The sequence below is a fragment of the Taudactylus pleione genome, unplaced genomic scaffold (genome assembly GCF_031769625.1).
Source record: "Taudactylus pleione unplaced genomic scaffold, aTauple2 ptg000116l, whole genome shotgun sequence".
In the NCBI taxonomy this organism is placed as follows: Eukaryota; Metazoa; Chordata; class Amphibia; order Anura; family Myobatrachidae; genus Taudactylus; species Taudactylus pleione.
In genome coordinates, this window is record NW_028284518.1 from 24,583,424 (window position 1) to 24,605,249 (window position 21,826).

The 21,826-nt window shown below is 45.7% G+C and overlaps 1 protein-coding gene across 5 annotated transcripts in view; it reads right to left on the bottom strand.

The window, feature by feature from the left end:
• ZCCHC2 (zinc finger CCHC-type containing 2) overlaps positions 1-6,655 on the bottom strand; it is a 133,464-nt gene extending 126,809 nt beyond the window's left edge. For all 5 annotated transcript variants that reach the window (XM_088471742.1, XM_088471740.1, XM_088471743.1 and 2 more), the window contains exon 1: positions 5,757-6,655. In XM_088471742.1, the coding sequence (XP_088327868.1) occupies positions 5,757-6,443 (687 nt within the window). In that variant the 5' untranslated portion in view covers positions 6,444-6,655. The remainder of the gene's footprint in view (positions 1-5,756) is intronic.
• Between the last annotated feature and the right edge of the window lie 15,171 nt (positions 6,656-21,826).

The window sequence follows — 21,826 nt, forward strand, 5'->3', positions numbered from 1 at the left end:
AGCCCTGAGGGACGTCTGATTGTCACCACCCAGTATAACACCAAAGCACCGGCCTTTGCTAGGGCTGTGAAAAAACATTGGCCTATTGTTGGAAGCGATCCTCATTTAAAAAATTTAAGGAAAATGCCACTTGTTGCCTTTAGAAGGGGGCCGAACCTCAAGCAGCTTTTGATGTGTCCAACTAAAAATTTTAAAAAAGGACAGTGGCTCAACTTGGTTGACAAGCACAAGCAAAAAGGTGGGCTGTTATCCCTGTCTTAGCATACCTCCACACGTGGTGCAGCCAACGGGCAAGGAGTTCGCCCATCCCCATACAGGGGTGAAGATTGGCATCAAACATTGGCTGACCTGCACATCGTCGTTTGTCATATATATATATATATATATATATATATATATATATATATATATATATATATATATATATACACACACACACACACACATACACACACTCATGTGCCCTTGTGGACTTTATTACATCGGTAAGACCTCCAGGAGCTTCCGTGAACGAATGCGAACCACAGGAGTACGATTAGGCAGGCCCTCAATCATGGACGGAGTGATAAACCAGTGGCGCGACTTTTTTGTCAATGTGGTCATTGAAGACCATCCTTATAGATCATGTCCCCAAGCCTGATAGGGGTGGTGACAGAAAGAAACTGATGTTGTAAAAAGAAGCCCATTGGATCCATAGATTGGTCACGATTGCTCCGAGAGGGCTTAACGAGAATATTAATTTCAAGTGTTTTTTATGAATATTGAATCCTTTAGTTATGGTATATTAGTTTTCTTGGTTTGTTTGTTTCTTTTCTTGGGGGTGGATTTGTTTACGTATATGTTTATTTTAATTTAATTTTGGTCATTTGGTTTAATTTAGGTTTAAGTATTAGTTGTTTAAGACATCTGGTATTGTAACATTCACCTTAGAGACATTTGATATGTATGCTGCAAAGGAATGGCTCTTGGCATTTGTATTTTGATATCTACAGTTCTTGTCCAGTATGCTTATTTAGGGCACCGGTGATGGCGCATGCGTTGGTGTATGGATTACTTTAAGACATAGAATCAGCCACCTGACGTGCGGTGGAACGCAAGGGTGACACACATGACGTCACTCACAAGTGCCGGAAATGAAGGACGCGTGTGGTTGGAACGCACGCGGCGGCCGGTCAAGCATGCCTACACAGGTGTTGTTTGGATTGCCCTTTGCAGCTTGTATTTAGGTGTCTCGAGGTGAGTGTTTCATTTGCTTTCAGGAGCGGCATGTGGAGTGATTGCTGCAGGTCTCTAACGGCCCTGGATGGGACCGAGGTCGACGGACCACATAAGCATATGACCACATGAGTATATATGGGATTTGTTGCTGATTTAACAGCCAGTACATGCATTAATGATATTTCATTACGCTGTTGATTTCTGATTGGCACCTTACCAACATGTGCTAGATTTCCCTAATTGGGTGGTGATGAAGATGAATCATTAAAAGGGATTATATTTTTTCTCTGACACTTCGTTTTTTTTTGAAGAGTGTGCTCTCCATCACTGGATGGAGGGAGAGAGAGAGGGAGAGAGAGATTATATATATATATATATATATATATATATATATTTATTTATTTCAGAAATACATCCTAATTAGGTTATTATCCCTTTAAAATGAGTAGTAAAGAGTATTTTTATCTACCTCCACAAAGCGGAAAGAATGAAACAATGTTAAGCCTAAAATCAACAATGTGTTCCTCATTCTTTGCTCTGTTATGTCATCGGAGGATTCCCTGTTCTCAGAGACAGCTGGGATGCAAATTTCAGGCAGGGACAGAGATGTTATAGCACATCCCCTTTATGGACACACTGCTTGTCTAAGCAATATTTAGACCTGATATAAGAAACTTCAACAGAATTGACATTTATGGTCTCAGGAAAGTGAAAATAGCACCACCACATGTGCTAACCTGATGGTACAGCATAACCTAATATTCATTCTGGGCCCTACTTCATACAGAGTATTTCTTTCTCTAGAAGGTCATGAAATATGACAGAAACAGACGTCAGCTCCAAACCAAAGTCTCAAATCACACATACACATCTGCACGAACATATAAGGAACCAAAGAAAATCTGCACAATGCTATGGCATGAGTTTTCATCTCCATTAAGATTAGTTTAAGTTTTTAAATGCATGAAAACCAGCAGCAATTAAAATAACACAGCCCCCACCAAATGGTTTTAAGCCAAATAAAAAGTACCCATACACACAATAGAGAAGTCGCTATATGAAAGATTCACTAGCATCAACATGATGGGCCATCTCTTATGGGTGTTAACTTGACAGCCACACAAACAGGAACAAAAATGTCCTGACAATTCTACTGCAATAGAAGCGTATCAATTGCTATTACTTACAACTGTGTCCCCTCTATCCCCAGAGCACACAATTTCTACTAATACCTCCCCACTCAAATACACAGCACAACACAATGCATTTTTGGATATCACCATATTTGAGTGCTGTGCAGTTGCTGAAACTCTAAAGCAGGGGTGGGGAACCTTTTTTCTGCCAAGGGCCATTTTGATTTTTAGAAAATCATTCAGGGGCCATACAAAATTATTAACTTAAAATTTGCCTCCTATATTTGGTTAAAAACGTTATTAACTCACCCTTAATGCAATGGCTGTAAGTAACTGCTTCTCTTTGGTATGTTGCCAGGAAGAGTCTGGAGGGGCAGTCCCTATGGATGTGTGACAGGCAGATTGATAAGGCAGCCCTGGGGTGTCCTCAGTCCTAACCAGCCTGATGACAGCACTGACTGTACACACCCCCTGCTGTGCCGCCACTGCCTGCTTGCCCGCGACGTTAGGATGAGACCCTGCACTAACCAGCTCAATGGCAGCCATATGACAGCCCTGATTTCCCCCCCCCTTGTGCGCTGCCTGCCTGTCGCCGCTGATGGGGAGAGAGCCCTGCATGCCACTCAATGACAGCCCTGACACCCTGATCTCCCCCCCTCCTGTGCTACCTGCCACCGCTGATAGGGAGAGAGCCCCTGCACTAATCCGCCCGATGACAGCCCTGACACCCTCCACCGCTGCGCTACCTCCCGCCGCTGATAGCCGACGACAGCCCTGACACACACACCCTCCCCCCGCTGTGCTACCTGCCTACGCTGATAGCGCAGCAGGGGGGGGGGGGGGTGGGAAGGGGTGTGTCAAGGCTGTCATTGACTACCTGCCGACGATGACAATCCTGACATCCCCTCTCCCCCGCTGCGCTACCTTCCGCCACTGACAGCCGTTGCACTATGCTGATTCTGCTGCTGCCGCTGACAGCCGGCCGGCCCAGATGATTTCACCTTGTGGGCCGTGTACGGCCCGCGGGTCGGAGGTTCCCCACCCCTGCTCTAAAGTATAAAATCCTAATTTAGCACATTCACATGCATGAAATATTACAAGATTACTTTAAAATTTATTCTTTACTTTGCATAAAGAATAACAAACAGTTACATGTTAGTCATTACCACAAGTCACATTTATTTTCATACATTTTCCCCAGGCAGCATATCCATTTGGTATGCATGAATTGGGTCAAGCACAAAAATTACATACAAGTCAACACTAATGCTGGGCATACACTATACAATTATCTGTCATATATCTGTCCAATCTGGCTGGTTGAAATGAAAACCTGATGATGTATGGGAGCCAATGCAGTGGACCATAAGGTTTTAAACACTGGCAAAAAACAATTGTTCAAATTGGTTAAATGTGTTTTAACCAATTTGTCTGAATGACCATTTGTGTCTGTTTTCCACTGTTTGTGAGCAAATGGCCGACTGTCATTTGTTCCCATACATTACCAGATTTTCATTCCAACCAGCCAGATTGGACAGACAATTGTATTAGTGTATGCCAAGCATTACATGGGACACATGAAAATACCTAAGAAATTGCTAATTGATAGTCAGTAATGTGCTTATAGACCTATGAGAAGGACAATAAATAAAGCATGTTCAATTTAGTTTATAAAGAATACAGATTTTAGATTTGGATATAGAAAAGTACCAGAAATACACAGCATCCAAAGGAAATTGGTGGAGCCAATTAAAAATAAATGCAGTAATATGCAAACTAAAATGTCTGCACTGCACAATACAGAGAGCTAAACTTGATCACACTGATATATATACACACACACATATACATACATACACAGCAAATAGCTTACCCTGTGCATTCATACTCCACACCAGTGTATAAAGCATTCATGCACAGTGGGACTATGGCTCCCCATCCTCACACATAAATGCATGCTTCTAAAAGGACTTATTTTACCAAACCTTATCCAGATAGCACCAAGATCACTATCTGTAAGTTGTTCCATCTGGAGTAACTCAACTCTCAACCCATGGAATAAGGGCCTCACCAAGAGTTTCATTATAGGGAAGAAAGGGGCAGGAGAACATAAAATGTGGAAAATCCCTAAACTATTTTCCAATCTGATCCCGAAAGATGACCATATTTCTTCAAAGATAAGTTTGTAAAAACAAAGTTATTTCTGCAAACAGATATAACCCCAGACTTGACAATTACACTATCCATTAAGATGGAGAGGTGGCCCCTCCATTCTCAAAGTGCTTAGAGTTTTACAAGGGATATTCCATACTCAACGCATTTTGTTCAGACAAGGCCTAAAGAGGTTTGCTTAAAAACTTGAGAATTATATTAGTTGCACTTTAAATACAATTTGGATTTTTAAATGTAAGAAAAAAAATTATTAACTGTGTGCTCTGTTTTACCACCGACATATGAAAACAGCTGGTTAGGAGGAAGCCTGCACTATGACAGGTATCTCAATAGTAAGAATGCGTTTACTGACATATCCAAGGTAACCAGGCAAACATTCTAAATGACCAATCTGTAGAATCATCACAACATATGCAAATTGAACCCATATATCCAATAGGGGTTAAGCTAAAACAACAACTTGATGATTTCATATGTTACACTACTATACATGCAGTCAAATACTGTATCACAAAGTGAGATAGTCCTGGGCCTTGTATAATGAATCAGAATGCAAAGCAAGTATTAGTGGCACCCTAATACTTCATCTGCCCTTTCCTTACCTGACCCATGGTACTACTTACCAAGACTCAAGTGAGTGCATGTCAAACAAACAATTGAATAGCTCCAGGGTTCTATAACGGAAACTACCAACAATTGAATAACACCCTTAATCGTTAGAAATTCAATCATATCAATGGGTGAAGACTGGGCACCAGGATAAAATAGGAATGGACATCGGAAGGCCGGCATTGAATGGTTGCTGGTCTTCTGACATCAAATCCAGCTACAAGCCATCGTATCACAATCATTCAATGGTATAACCAGAACACCATTAGCCGAACACCACTTCCATCGAATCGGTAACATCTATGGTTGCTACCCATCTCCTTCCAATGTCCATCCCTAGGACAAAAATCACCCCATGAAACTGAGAGGCAGCTAAAGTAGATGTGCCAATGATACTGGGCAAAGGATTAATGTGGCCCTACAAGTAGTAGGCTCCATTGGGGATGTAGTGGAGATGTTGCTATACAGCCTCAGGGTGACAGCTCAGGTGTACAGGGTTCTATGACAGGCGCTCAGGAGTCAGAACAGAGCATGTGGCTGTGACAGGGGCGCAGACAGTGGGCGTGTGCCCTGTGCCTCCTGCCAGGGACTCGCACCATAGTAACCCACCCACACCCCAATTACCTCCGCCCGGCTCTTCCTACACATGGCTTCCCGGAGCCGCTCCAGGCGCTCCCGCAGAGTGACCCTCTGGTGGAAGGAGAAGGCCGGGTGCAGGGATGCCATAGTGAAGAGCAGCAGTAATTCCTCCACGGGCTCCCGGTCCTCCTGCTCCCAGGCCCCCAGCAATCCCTCTGGGCCCACCGCTGGCAGCAGCAGGATGCGGTACAGGCGGCCGGCGACCTCCCGGTTTTCGGAGCTGAGAAGCGCCAGGTAGACGATGAGCTTAGAGCGGGAGATCGGGTCACACAGGTCCCCCAGAAGCTGCTGCAGGCCGGACCCCGGGTCCCCGCCCAGCCCGTTAGCTCTGGTCTCATGCTCCCGCAGGTAGTGGCAGTCCTTGCGGGCCAAGTCCTCCAGGCAGGAGCCCAAGAAGCGCAGCTCCAGCGGGTTACACAGATCCAGCAACCCGCAAGCAAACTCCAGTCTTTGCGCAGGGCCCAGCGAACGCACGAACCACTCGTACACGGCCTCACGCTGCAGGGAGCTCGGCCCGGGAACACTCTTCGCCGCCGTGGTGGTAGTCGTCGCCGATGCTGAAGAGCAGTCTTGACGGGAGCAGGGGCGAGTGGCTGTCCGCTCTACCTCCTCCTCCTCGTCGTCCGATGCCCTGTGCTGGCTTCTCCTCTGCGGCAGCTTCATCTTCAGCATTATCGGCTCGTCCGGCCGTTCAGCACCGAGAGCTCACTCACGCAGGCAGCGACGTTCCCATGCCCGCTCTGCCAGATAGGCGGTTGCTGCTGTGCTGTGTGGCGGCGGGCACTGCTGGGCGTGTGAGGGGCGGGCCGAGCCTAGCGCTGACTTCCAGAACGCTCGTTCTCTCTCACCGGGTTCCACTACTCGAGCTGTGACGTAGTAGCAGTATTGTGGCGTCAGCGTTGGACAGCTTGGGAAGCCCGGATGTGTGATTGGCTTGCCCGGGGATCCCCGCCCTCCCTCTGTGGCGGCGGCCTCCTCTGTGTTAATTAGTGATGCTAAACCTAGTTCGTTTTCAAGACTAGTTCATTATGATCTCTAGTTCACTGAAAAGATATAGGGGTCTATTTACTAAGCAGTGTTAGGAGACAGAGTGAAAAGTGATAAGGTGCCAGCCAATCAGCTCCCAACTGTCATCTCACAGGCTGTGTTTGAAAAATGACAGTTGGGAGCTGATTGGCTGGCACCTTATCACTTTTCACTCCAAACACTGCTTAGTAAAAGGACCCCTAGGTCATCCATTATACTGTATCACTGGCTCTGGAACCCAACTGAGAGAAGTGATTGGAAACAGATCTAGGGTGGGAATCAATACCTCAGAAATGTGGTCAAACCCCTGAAAATGCTGTTTGGGCTTCTATTTGTGGCTGCTGCAATGGGAGAGATAAAATTGGATCCCCTCTCAGCACGCCCCACGTCTGTGTGCGCATGCGCAGAAGGATGCCGGAAAAGGCTTCTGGGTCATAGACCTGGAAGTCCCTCATTCGCAAAGTACTGCTCTTACTGAGAGAGCGGTCCTTTGCGTTTTCCTTCATGCATACTGGTGTAATTCACGCTGGCATGCATGCTAAGAGTGGCGGAATGCATTGCATCCCTAATGCGATGTGTCATGCATCCCGCCCCTAGTCTAAAACGCATGAAATAGGCACTACTGCTTTTAGATTGTTAGGGGGCGATATGCATCAAGCGTCGCATTTCGAATCTGATGCATCCTTCCACAGGTCGCATGCAAAGTGGCAGATAGTAATGACATATGCATATAGATTTCAGCAAAGAACAGCTGTTCTGATAAGTGCTGTCCTTTGTGGTGTGGGGGCTTCCGGGATTAGGACTCTGGAGTCCTTCTGCGCATGCACGAGACGCGGCGGACCCTGAAAGAGATCCTATTGTGGATACATCTCCGGCAAGTCTCCAGTACGCAACATCATCTATAAATGGTGTTGCCTATCAGGAGCAAGCTCCAGAAAGTGAAGTGCATAAGGTGATTGCGGTCAAACCTCCGAAAATGGCATTTTCAGAGGTTTGACTGCATTTTTTAGTATAGTGCATCCCGCCCTAAATGAGTTATAGCCTCAGTCCATATATATGATAAAAGACACAAAAGTCTTTAAAAGGACTAGAGTAAGTTAAGGTGCCCATCCACTAAAAGATTAAATTGAGATATTGAACGATAACGAGATCGTTATCGTTTAATTGTTTGCAAAAATGCCTAAAACGACCGGCGATGCTCGCTCTCGCTGGTCGTTTAGACATCTATCATCGGGCAAACATGCTGGACAACCTGACGATAACGTCAGGTTTAGCATGTTTGCAGATGATTGATGTGCCTACACTGAATGACTGCTTGTTCAGTGTAGGCACATCACAGACCGACAAACAACTGCATGATTACAATGTCGTAATCGTGCAGTCTTTTGCCTGTCTTCTAGTTGATGGACAGCTTTAGAGGCAGAGCCGGCCCTAGGCATAGGCATTTTAAGCAAATGCCTATGGTGCTTAGATGCATTCCAGGGCTCTCTGCTGCTGCCTCCTGCCTACCGCTGCCTCCCCACCCCCTCTGCTGACGTGATCGAAGCTCGGATCGGACAGCGCAGCGGTTGGCCGGTAACGTGACCGTGAGCCGCCCGGCCAGGTCAGAATGAGCTTCTGCCCAGAAGTTCATTCTGGCTACAGAAGGAGACAAGATGGCCGCAGGAGGGCATACTGAGCATGCCCAGATGGAGCCACTCCTCCCATGGGCATTTGCGGAGCAGAGCCGTGAGTGACAACTCATGGCTCTGCCTCCCTTTTAGCCGCCCAGCATCGGACCAGGCGGCATTACCTGTGCTTCACAACATTTAAACCAAGAAGGTGGTAGCCAAGCGAGTGAGGGATTTCTCACGTATGTAATGTTTAGCTAACTCTAGCTGGGAGAGGAGAGGGCACACACTGGACACTGGGGGCAAAGAGTGGTGTTGGCCAGTGCTGCATCTGTGTGTATTATAAGGACACAGTTGTGCTCTTATATTTAGACTGAATTGAAAAAAATACGGAAATCTCCATACAGAATTGCAGAGTGTTTAAGGGGCTACACCTCAAAAGCTGTTGGAGGTACCAGGCTGAAATTTGGCATGGGCGGGTAGAACTGTCACCCGGTGCTACATGTCAAATCTCAGGGCAACAAAAACAAAAACAAAAAAAGGATTTGGGAGTAATCTAAAGCTCCAACTGTCATTTTTTTCTGTTAGGACCACTTTTCTGCTGTTCTCTGTGGGGGATTTTTGGACAGCATAACTCAGGGTAGGGGCGAATTTAGACTTGGGGTTTGTTTTATTAGGTAGCTATTGTTCCAGAATAGGGCCTTTTGGGGTTCAGGTAATTGAGAAAGTTACAGTTTTTAAACACCTCATAAAATCCGCCATTATAGAGATATGAAGTTTCAATTCCTTGCGCGGCCTTATTAGGAGGAGGTGTACACACTGTGGCTTCACTTGGGTGCACCAAGATGGCTGAACTCTGCGGCGGGGGCCAGGACCGGGGGGAAGGAAGCCGGTTAGCGGGCGTTAGCTCCTGGCGGGACCCGGGTATGGTAGTGGTCATTAGCGTCAGCGGTGCGGGCGGTGGTGGTGCAGGGGTTAGTACCGGGGGGAGAAAGCAGCACACAGATGCAGGCTCGGACCTGGAATATCCGTGATACCTGCATCTATGTTTAAATAAACACACACAAAGGCACGGACAGGATCAGTGAGACCTGTCTTTGCTTCTGTGTTTAAAAATAAAACCTGTGTAAAAAAAAAAAAATAAATGGTGTGGCCCTCCCCCCAAAAACCAACCAGCCTCGGGCTTTGGAGCCCCAGATATGGTTGTGCTAAATACAGGGGACAAACGACGTAGGGGTCACCCATATGAAGCACAACCAGCACCAGGCTTTTCAGAACCAGTCCTGGTTGCCAAAATACGGGGGACAAATGACGTAGGGGCCCCCGTATTAAGTGCAACCTAGACTGGGCTCTGATCCGGTCCTGGTTCTGGAAATACAGGGGGAATAAAATGCATAGTGTCCCCCTGTATTTATCAGAACCAGCACCGGACAGCTGCTACCTCCCCCTGGTCCTGCCGCCTGCACCACCACCACTGCTAACGCCTCCGGGTTCCGGCTGCAGCTGACGCCCGCTACCCCCCCCCACGATCTCCGTCTGTAGCTTATGGCTGCTTCCTTTCCCCGAGCCCACCGCTGCTACCGCCCGCACTGACCTGCCATCTTGGTGCACCCAAGTGAAGCAACAGTGAGTACACCTGATGGACGCTTCTACTGATGCTGCGCATCAAGTTAAAACTTCCTATCTCTATAATGGCGGATTTGTGAGGTAATAGTTGAAAAATTTACTTTCTCAATTACCTGAACCCCAAAAGCAGCTACCGTTGAACAATAGCTACCTAATAAAACAAACCCCAAGTCTGAATTTGCCCCCTACCCTGAGTTATGCCTTCCCAAAAATCCCCCATAGAGAACAGCAGAAAAGTGGTCCTGACTGAGTGTCAGAAAAAAGTGACATTTGGAACTTTAGATTACTCCCAAATCCTAATATTTTCTGTGTTTGCCCTGAAATTTGACATGCAGCACCGAGCGACAGTTCTACCAGCCCGTGCCAAATTTCAGCTCCGTACCTTTAATAGCTTTTGAGGTGTAGCCCCTTAAATACCATGCCTCCCCCCCTCGGGATTTCTCTATGGGAAAATTCCTTTTTTTCAAAATAACCAGTCCTTTTGCTGGTTGTGCTTTATACAATGAACCCCTATGTTGTTTGTCCCCTGTGTTTAGCACAACCAGCACTGGGCACTCCAAAGCCCGATGCTGGTTGTGCTGTGGGGGCACGTCATTTTTTTTTATATTACACATTCATTTTTTAAAACAATGCATGGATAGATCTCACTGATACTGATTGATTTGATTTTCTCAGTTGCATGCCCAGCACCATTGAGTCCTTCTGTCGCCCGCTGATACTTCTGTGCACGGTCCTGTTGCTGCCACTGCTCCAAACCCCTGCTGCTGCCACTGCCCCACACACCTGCGGTCTGCCCCCGCAGCCGTCTCTCCCTCTACACCCTTAAAACACCTCCTGTGTGCTGTCTGCTCCTCTACTCGTGTAAAGGGGCCTATCCATTAGCAGATCTTTCTGAAAGACAAAAGATTTATCTTTTGAAAGTTTTGGGGCTGCTGTGACAGATATTTGTTATGTACATGACAGATGTTTGCAAACGACGAACGATATTGCATGACATCATTCTGGGAGTGGATTTTTTTTATGTTTCTATTCATTTTCATTTAAAAAAATCATTCGTCATTCGTTGTTTACCGCGACAGATATTTCTAATATCTGTCAGCGATAAACGATAATTGACCAACATGTTGGAGAGACAAAATACCAAATTTGTCGGCCACGGGAGTGCGCATTTTTAGTGTTCAGAGCCTATCCATTAGCAGATAAATTGAATGATTGAATGATAAATTGTTAATCGTTCAAATTTATCTACTAATGGATAGGCCCCTTTAGTGTACCTATTTGTTGTCCTTCTGCCCTGCAGGTGCCCCGGTTTGCTCGTCAAAACCCTGATGGTTAATAAATTATAAAAAACCAATGAAATTCCATAGACAATAAACCTTACGGTTTCACATGTCCCATTAAGGCCTTTTAGACATGATCTGAAATTTCACACAACCTACTGAATTTGTGCCACTCAAAGTAAAAAAATCAATGACGCCTTAATGGACGTGTTCATTGCGCAATACAGATGGTATGCCATCAAATATTGTGCTTTACTGCAGATTCAGCACTCACAGAGTGAGATTGCTGTCACAAAATGGTGGAGCTGCTAATTCACAGAATTGTGTGCTCATTGGAATGGGATTGGTTTGAAATACCGCGGGATTTCAACACCTGTCATTAGACCCTTGCCGGGATTAGACAGTCAGGATGCCGACGGTCGGCATTTAGACCGTCGGCATCCCGACTGCATACCATTAGAATACACACATGCAGTCTATGCAACTGAGGTCTGAGCAGTCGTTCAGTGCAGGCTCATCAATCATCTGGCAACATGCTGTACCTGACGTTATCGTCAGGTTGAGCAGCTTGTTTGCCCGATGATAGATATCCAATACCACCATCATGCACTGAAGTGATCGCAGTGCTTGCAGAAGGGTTTAGTCAGCCTGAAGCGCTGCGATCGCATCCGTTTGTCCTCGATGTACAGATGGTTACATACATTTCCTGGAGATGACGTGCACAAGTGGGTGTCTTAAGACCTGCTGGTGGGTGTCTGGATACACAAAGTGATTACACGCAAGACATAGTGGGCGTCCTTCTGCCTTGCAGTGCGAAGACCTGCCTTGCAGGGTGCGCGCTAAATTTGCATACGCTCGGTGCGAGCATATGCATCTAGCGAGCGGGTCTGAATGAGCTCCTGAGGCAGTTGGAGTATGTATGTAGTTGAAGGCAGGAAAAGGAAGGGTTGATTCGTAGTAAATTTCATTTAAGTTTTGGATTCCGAAGCAAATTTATGAGGAGGAGGGGTGAACAATATGACCCATGTTTTGCCTACAAAATCAACTTTTTTTTTTTTTTTAATGGTGCATGCAGGAGATGCTGTCTGTGGCCATAAACATTTCTGGATATTTTTGGCATTCAGCAACCGCCTGTCGAAGACTTCAGTGGCTATGGCAGTTCAATTACCAACATGGCACATCTAGGAAATAGAATGGCACTGCAGTGGCAGACAGGATGGCAGTTTAATAAACTATAAAATTAAAAATGTCAGGCAGCAATGCACCAAACAGCACATAGGACCTGATTCAGAGCCGCTCGCAAGTGGCCCGATGATATGCAAAGACGCATGCACACGCTTCGTTCTACGCGTGCGCGAACTGCTCTGTGCGATCGCAACCCATTCGCTCGCCCAGCAAAGACAGCCCAGTGAAATGAGTGACAGGAGAGGCCGTTTGTGGGTGGTAGGTGTGAGTGGAGGTGCGAACGCAGGTGTACCTGGGTGTTTTAACGCCATTTTGAAGGCATGCATAATTAACAGGCAGCGTCATAGTACACGTCACATGCCTGTTTTTTACACTGAAGTCCTCGCAGTGCTTGCGGCAGGGTAAGAAAACCACAAGCGCTGCGATCGCAACCGATGGTGCTCGAAGTACCAATGTTTTAAAACACTTCCTGGAGATGACGTGCGCTAGTGGGCTTCGCTATATATGCTAGTGGGTGTCTGCATACACAGAGCGATCGCTCGCACACCCAAAGTGGGTGTGCTTATGCCTTGGCGAGCAATCGCTTCCCATGTTGTCACCTTGACAAATTTGCATACACTGGATGCGAGCGATCACATCTAGCGAGTGGCTCTGAATCAGAAAGAAAGAAAAGGGGTGCAAGATGGAATTGTCTATGGGCCCTCCCACTCACCCTTATATTGTATATATTAAACAGGACATGCACAGCTTAACAAACTGATCACTTCAGTGACAGGGACTGCCAATTGTGCCTGAAGCGATTGGTTTGTTGGAGCCCCACACAAAATAAGCTACCAACGGGCAGCTGAAATTACTGGCAATGATCTCTACATACACAAACTGGATTTAAAACATAGGTAAGATCAGATGTCGTCATCATCATCCCCATCAGTGTGTACATCCTCTTCTTCACACAATATTAATTCATCACCGCTGGAATCCACAATTACAGGCGCCTGTGTATTTTTTTTACTTAATTGCTGGTTAAGGTCTTCCTCGTGGAATTTGTAATTCATTTTGATGAACATCATCTTTTCCACAATTTGGGGAAGTAACCTCCTATGCCGAACGTTGACAAGGTTCCTGGCTACGCTGAAAACTCTTTCGGAGTACACACTGGAGGGTGGGCAACTTAATTAAAGCAAAGCCAGGTTGTGTAAAGGACTCCAAATTGCCTCTTTTTCCTGCCAGTAGTGAAACTGACTGTCTGATATGCCTATTTGTATGCTATCCCTATAATAATCATCCACCATTCTCTGAATGGTGACCGTATCAGACGAAGTCACGGTAGACATATCAGTAATTGTAGGCAGTTCTTTCAGACCCGACAAGATGTCATAAGGTTTTGCTGACTTGTTAGGTTCTGAATTTGTTGTGGACCCGGGGTGGTGATAGAAGCAGACACAGGAGCAGACTTAAATGAAAAAGTGGGGTTTTTAATAAGGGACTGAGAAGACATGGGAGTGGAAAACAAAAGTCCAGGTATAGCACTAAAGTGCACTTGATAACTGTTGTGAGGGTTAATGAACAAATGTCCAGGTAGTGACAGGCAGAACAGTCCAGTATAGGTATGGTGAGCTAAAACAGAATGCAGGCTTGATGAGCTGTAAGTGAATGCAGGTTTCGTGAGCTGTAGCTGATGAAGACAAAGGTAGTGAAGTCCAGCTGGGAATGAAATGAAACAAGGTGCAGGGAAACAGCAGGTTCAGGTACTCAGGCAGGTAGAAACGTATATGGAGGAGGTAGGGGAATCCAGCAGGGTTTGGAGCAGGTTAGGAATAGCAGGCTAATGGAGCGTACACACGGTCAGATTTGTCAGACTTGTCAGATTTGTCAGATGAACGATTGAACGATTAAACGATCTGAACGATTTGAACGATTTTACCAAAGTTTTGAACGATTTGAACGATTTTTGACTACATTAAAATGAATGGAATCGTCCAAGTCTGACTGCAAACCCATCAGATGTCAGATATCGTTATCTGACAAACGGGAACGCGCATCGTTGATCGTCCATCGTTCAGGTATGTCAGATATGAACGATTTTCCATCAGATATGAACGACTGAACGATTTTTAAATCGTTATCGTTCATATCTGAAGGAAAAATCTGATCGTGTGTATGCACCATTAGGCAATGAATCCAATAGACAAGTTTAAGCACAGGAACACTCTCTCTCAGCTCTCGCAGAGAAACACGTTGCACTGGCAATGCAAGGGAGCTCTGAACTCCCTTAAATCCCCAGTGCTCAGCCGTGACTGGTCAGAGAGGAGCATGTGACACAACAGGATAGGGCAACTAGGTCACCTGACCGGAGACAAGATGGCGGCGCCCATGCCAGAACGGAACAGAAGCACCACCAGGCCTAACCAGACCAGAGTGACAGTATGCCCACATGGAACCACGCACAGCCAATGCTCCCCACCAGGCACCAGTGCCACCGCCAGACGCCCCTCGCCATAGCGTCCTCACAGGTATTACCCGTCGACTACCATGCCGAGAAACCCTGGTCGTGACATGACTGATCTGCATCACCAGCAGTGGGTCTCTTAGGAAAATGTAGTTTTTTCCTGGCAGCCACAGAAACTGAAGGAGGAGATGCTGCAGTGGCATGTGCCGCTTGAGCTGACAATTTTTTCAACAACAGCTCTTTGCATCTCTTCAGTTTTGTGTCCGTCCGAAAGAAAGACAAAACTTATTAATTAAATCTAGGATCAAGTATGGTCGCCAAAATATAGTAATCTGATTTCAAGAGATTGAAAACCTTTGGATTCTGGGGAAGCAAATGAAGGGCTTGATCTACAAGTCTGACATACTCCCTTTCAGCTCCTCCTTCACTTTCTCCAGCTGCTTTTGCAAAAGTCTGATTAGGGGAATGACCTGACTCAAGCTGGCAGTGTCTGAACTAACTTCACATGTGTCAAGTTCAAAGGGTTTGAGATCCTTGCGCAACACGGAAATTATTCTCCACTGCGCTTGAGTAAGGTGCATTCCTGCTCCTTTCCCTATGTCATAGGCCATTGTGTAGCCTTGGATGGCCTTTTGCTGCTCCTTCATCCGCTAATGCATATAGAGGGTAGACTTCCACCTAGTTACTACTACTTGCTTCAGCTGATGGTAGGGCAAATTCAACAGTACTTGCTGGTGCTGCAATTTTCGACATGCAGTTGCTGAATGTCAAAAATGTCCTGAAAGTTTTCGGGCCACCAACAGCATCTCCTGCACGCCCCTGTCATTTTAAAAAAAATATTGTACCACCAAATTAATTGTATGAGCAAAATATGGGACGTGTTCGAATTAGCCCAGATGTAATGCTCTTACAATATTGGTGGCATTGTCAGAAATAAATCCCGAGGAGAGTCCAAGCAGGGTAAGCCATTTTGCAATTATTTCCCTGAGTTTTTCTAAGAGGTTCTCAGCGGTATACCTCTTAGTGAAGCCAGTTATACAAAGAGTAGTCTGCCTCTGAAAGAGCTGGCATTTGTTAGATGCTGCTGCTGTTATTGTTGCTGTTTGCACTGTTGGAGGCAATACACCTACCCAATGGGTTGTCACAGTCATGTAATCTTTAGTTTGCCCTGTCCTGCTTGTCCACATATCTGTGGTTAAGTGGACGATGGGTACAAAGGCATTTCGGAGGACACTAATAAGGTTTTTTTAATGTCCTTGTACAGCTTGGGAATTGCTGTTCTAGTAAAGTGGAATCTAGAAGGGACATGGTAGCAGGGACACAGGACATCAATTAACTGTCTAAAACCCACTGCATTAATGGCGGATACTGGACACACATGTAATACCAGCATAGCTGTTATGGCGTCAGTAAACCGCTGTGCAACTTGTTCCCTCTTGCAAAGGATTGTTTGACAGTCAATTGTTTTGTTAAACTACTAAAAGTAGTCTTCCTCAGGGTCCCCTTCTGGGATGAAGATCCACTCACAGAAGCAGCAACAGGCGTAGCGCTCAAGGAACCTTCTGAGGAATCACGGATAGGAGAGGAGTCAGTCATTCTTATGAAATTGGATGCAAAACTACTTCCGATCATGATTGAGGATGTTGATGATGATGCAGGTGTTGGTGGTTGAGATTGCAGGCGCTTGGATCTAACAGAGAGAAGGGAGCAGCTAGGTGACGCTGGACTGATTGTTACGTTTTTAGCCAAAGTTTTTGAATTTGAAATATACTTTTCAAATTGATGAATGCGCTGCAAGTGATGTAACAGGGAGGAAGTTCCTAGATGGTTAAGGTCCTTACCTCTACTCACTCTTGCTTTGCAAATGTTACAGATGGCTTGACAATTGTCCTTTTTTTTGGGTGGAAATAATTCCACACATGAAAGGTGGATTTTTTTGTCTTTTGCCACGGCATGAAAATGAGCTTTTTCATACCATGGACAACAACTGTTGCCTGATTTACACAAACAACATCCTCTGCATCAACATCCTCATCATCCTTATTAGCGTCAACTACAGAAATATCCTCCTCATCCTCATGGTGCAATTCCACAGAAGAATCCTCGATTTCTACGTCAGCATGTTGACTTGTGCTGCTCATCCCCACGTTTGCAGAGGGCACATAAATGGTGGAAGTAGGATCCTTTCAAGTACAGTATGGGAATGGCAACTGCGGACACACTTGGACTCTCCTCGGGGATCTGTGACTTTTCTGAGCACACAGTTGGTTCATGTGCCTTAGCGATTTAAATTTTTTTTTTTCTACAGAGAGAAGGGCTTACATCATCATAAGATGCAGACCCAATAGTCATAAATAAAGGCCAAGGCCTTATCCTTTCCTTGCCACTTTGTGTAGTATATGGCATATTGCCAATTTTTTGTTTCTCTGCAGCTAACTTAGCTTTTGATTTTTTTTCTTTAACACTGTAAAACATTGTTTGTTTGATTTTACATGTCCTGACTTGAGCCCTTGGACATCGGCCTTCGTAGATGATGTTGACGGCCTTGTATCGTCATCATGAATGCTGGCAGCACTAGTATGTGGTTCCTGCTTTCCTCTCATTTGATCATCCTCCATATCAACAAACTTACACTGCGGTCTGATCGGCAGTGTCACCAAACAATAATAGCTTAACTACTAAGTAGCACACACACACACAAAAAAAAAAGATTATTTTTTTTGTGGTTCGCTAATTTATTTAACTTTTACTTTTTTTTACACTGGGGAAGAGCACCCCCGGATGAGGCAGCAGTCCCTTGATGAACAACACAGCACCCATTTATGGACAACAAAGCACCCCTGTGGAGCAGCTGAGTACGGAAGCACCACCAGCTGAGTCACAAATACGTGGATGATAAACTGCAGTCTGGCCGGCAGGGTTACCTGAACAATAATGGCGTAGCTGCTAGCTACAGTAGCACGCACATACAAAAAAAATAATCAAAACAGATCTTTTTTTTGTGGAATGATAATTTCTTTCACTTTTATTTTTTTCTTACAGTGGAGAAGAGCACCCCTGGACGAGGCAGTAGCCCCGTGATGAATAACACAGCACCCCTTTATGGACAACAATGCATCGCTGCGGACGGACCACCTGCAGAGTCACAAATATGTGGATGATAAACTGCAGTCTTGCCCGGCAGTGTCACCGAACAATAATAGCGTAACTAGTTACTAACTAGTAACTACCTAGCACACACACAAAAAAAATGAAAAAAAAAATAAGATTTTAATTTTTCTTTTTTTTACACTGGGGAAGAGCACCCTTGGATTGACAGAGCACCCCTTTATAAACTGCAGCCCCAGCCCCTTGATGTTCTGCAGCCCAAGCCTCTTTATGGAGATATATATATATATATATATATACATATGGTCCTGTCAGACTGGCACTCTCCCGTTTCTGTAAAAATGCTCTGGAGCCCTCTGGAGATATTCCAGTGGTGTACAATGCATGAATGCAAGCAAGCAGCGGCACTGAGTACTTTTAATATTCAAACACGTGTATTCATATAATCACAGTGAACAACTCCAATTTTTCGGGGCACAGCCACCCATTTGTCAAGGTGAAAGAAGAATAACAGTACACACATACCTTTTAAGAAGTAAAGAAGCCCGCTATTAGTGATTGCCAGGGCCGGATTAAAGGGGGGGTAACAGAAGTCCCCGCACCTAGGGGACCCCCACACAGCAGCAGCAGTTGCACCAGAGCAGGCACTATTTTATAAAAGCCCTGCCCACCTCATGGCAATATGCAGCGATTCGCAGGTCAGTCGGTTAGAGGCGGAGCCAATATGATGCATTAAAATTGTGTCATTTGGCCCCGCCCTTTTGTGATTAATCCGCAAAACGAGCAATTTTGCCATGAGGGGGGGCGGAACTTAATAGCATGGTGCCAGCCTGCCAGGTCTCGTCCCCATCACATCCACAACAAGCAGTCTGCAGATGCTGCAAGGTAAGTGTGTGTATGTATGTATTAGGGATGTGCAACGGACCATTTTTGGCAGATTTGGATTTGGTTCTAATTCGTTGTCCAGCTTTGGATTTGTATTTGCCAAACTGCGGTGACTGGCTTTGGATTTGGATTTGGATTTTTATACAAAAATTGACAAAAAAAGCTAAAGTCACATAAATTGGTCCTTTTTTTCTTCTTAAGAGTATCATTAATCTCAGTAACATTAATTTCCAGTCATTTACAGTCAATTTAGACCACCTCACAGCTTATAATATTGTTTTCAACATTATTGGCCAAAAGTTGCAGTGAGCTGACTGGTTACTAAGCGACAAAGCAGCAGCACAACGACACAGACACCACAGTATAAAGTACGTCTATGACACATTGCCACACAGCAGTGACAGAAATGAAAAGCAGTGCACCCACCCAGTGGGGTACGGCCAGCAGAATCACAGTACTTGTTTACAAAGTGGGCTACGGCCCAAGAAGTCAAAGTGCACAATCTTATTCACATTACACTGCACATAGTGCCCCTGATTCACATTACACCATAAAGTAGTGTCTCTTTTTTATGTTACGACACACAGTAGTGCCCCTTTTACACAATGCTCACAGTAGTGCCCCTTTTATACAATGCCCACAGTAGTGACCCTTATACACAAAGCCCGCAGTAGTAATGCCCCTTATACAATGCCCACAGCAGTAGTGCCATTTATACAATGCCCCCAGCAGAGGTGTCCCTTACACAATAGCCCCAGTAGTGGTGGCCCCTATGCATTCCCCTTAGTAGTAGGGCCCCCTATGCAGTGCCCCCAGTAGTAGTATGCCCCCCAAGTAGCAGTGCCCCCATTAGCAGGCCCCCAGTAGTAGTGCCCCCATTAACATGCCCCCAGTGGTGGTATGCCCCCCCTTAGCAGGCCCCCAGTAGTAGTTGTGCCCCACCCTTAGCAGGCCCCCAGTAGTAGTAATGCCCCCATTAACATGCCCCCAGTAGTAGGATTCTCACGAGAATCCGACATCGGGAGGCTGTGGCTCGGCCTCGAACGGAGATCCGAGTCAGGCAGGGAACACCCGAACAGCGTTCGGGTGGACTCGGATCCCCAATGTTCGGAGCGGTTCGGATTCCACAGAATCCGAACCGCACATATCTACTATGTATGTATGTATGCACTGTATATGTGTGTGTTATGTATGTGTGACACATTCATGTGTCGTGTATATATGTGTTTTTCTATGAATATTGTGTATATCTATATGTACAGTATGTGTGTGTTTAAGTATATGAATATATGCATGTGTGGTGTGTGTATGTGTACAGTATATATCAGTATATATATATATATATATATATATATATATATATAGGGATGAGCGGGTTTGGATTTCCGAAATCCGAACCCCCCGATCCGAGCCGAGAACCGAGTCCGACTCTGGTTTTCCCGCCAGACTCGGTTCCCTGAACGAGGCAAAAAGTCATCACCCCACTGTCGGATTCTCGTGGGTTTTGGATTCTATAAAGGTCCCGTGATTGCCGCCATTTTTCTGGCTGTGGAGCGTGCAGACTTGGGAGCTGTTGGCTTAGCTACTGTTGTGAAAACTTTTAATAAAGTACTTCTAGTTATATTATATACATTACATACTGGCTGGCTACTGTGAAGAGGGAGGGAGCTGGGAGCTGTTGCTGACGCTGACCATAGGTGCTCGCTGGCTACTGTTGTCCATATACATAGGGGCTGGCTGGGTACTATGGTCCATAAAGGTGCTGTGGCTGTTGTCCTGTCCATAGGGGCTGGCTGGCTGTAGTGCAGTGTTGTCCAGGGGATGCTCTGTCCTTCAGGGGTGCTCTCTTCACCCACCCCCAGTATGAAAAAAAATATATATATATTTTTCTATGTGCGTGTCGTGTTAGCCACACCTGTCATCAGCGTAGGTAGGTGCGCAAGGGTGCCATGCTCCTGTCTGTCAAGGGGCTGCTGCCCAAAAAAAATATATATTTTTACAGGGGCTGCCCTGTGTGGTGTATGGGTACATTGCCCTTCATCAAACTAATTTTTACAGGGGCTGTCCTGTGTGGTGTACGCTGCCCTTCATCAAAATAATTTTTACAGTGGCTGTCCTGTGTGGTGTATGCTGCCCTTCATCAAAATAATTTTTAGAGGGGCTGTCCTGTGGTGTACGCTGCCCTTCATCAAAATAATTTTTACAGGGGCTGTCCTGTGGTGTACGCTGCCCTTCATCAAAATAATTTTTACAGGGGCTGTCCTGTGGTGTACGCTGCCCTTCATCAAAATAATTTTTACAGGGGCTGTCCTGCAGTTTACGCTGTCCTTCATCAAATAAATTTTTATAGGGGCTGTCCTTTGTGGTGTACGCTGCCCTTCATCAAAATAATTTTTACAGGGGCTGTCCTGTGGTGTATGCTACCCTTCATCAAAATAATTCTTACAGGGGCTGCCCTGTGTGGTGTAGGGGAACATTGCCCTTCATCAAACTAATTTTTACAGGGGCTGTCCTGTGTGGTGTACGCTGCCCTTCATCAAACTAATCTTTATAGGGGCTGTCCTGTGTGGTGTATGCTGCCCTTCATCAAAACATTTTACAGGGGCTGTCCTGTGTGGTGTAAGCTGCCTTCATCAAAATAATTATTACAGGGGCTGTCCTGTGTGGTGTACGCTGCCCTTCATCAAACTAATCTTTATAGGGGCTGTCCTGTGTGGTGTAAGCTGCCTTCATCAAAATAATTATTACAGGGGCTGTCCTGTGTGGTGTATGCTGCCTTCATCAAAATAATTTTTTGAGGGGCTGTCCTGTGTGGTGTAAGCTGCCCTTCATCAAAATAATTTTACAGGGGCTGTCCTGAGTGGTGTATGCTGCCCTTCATCAAAT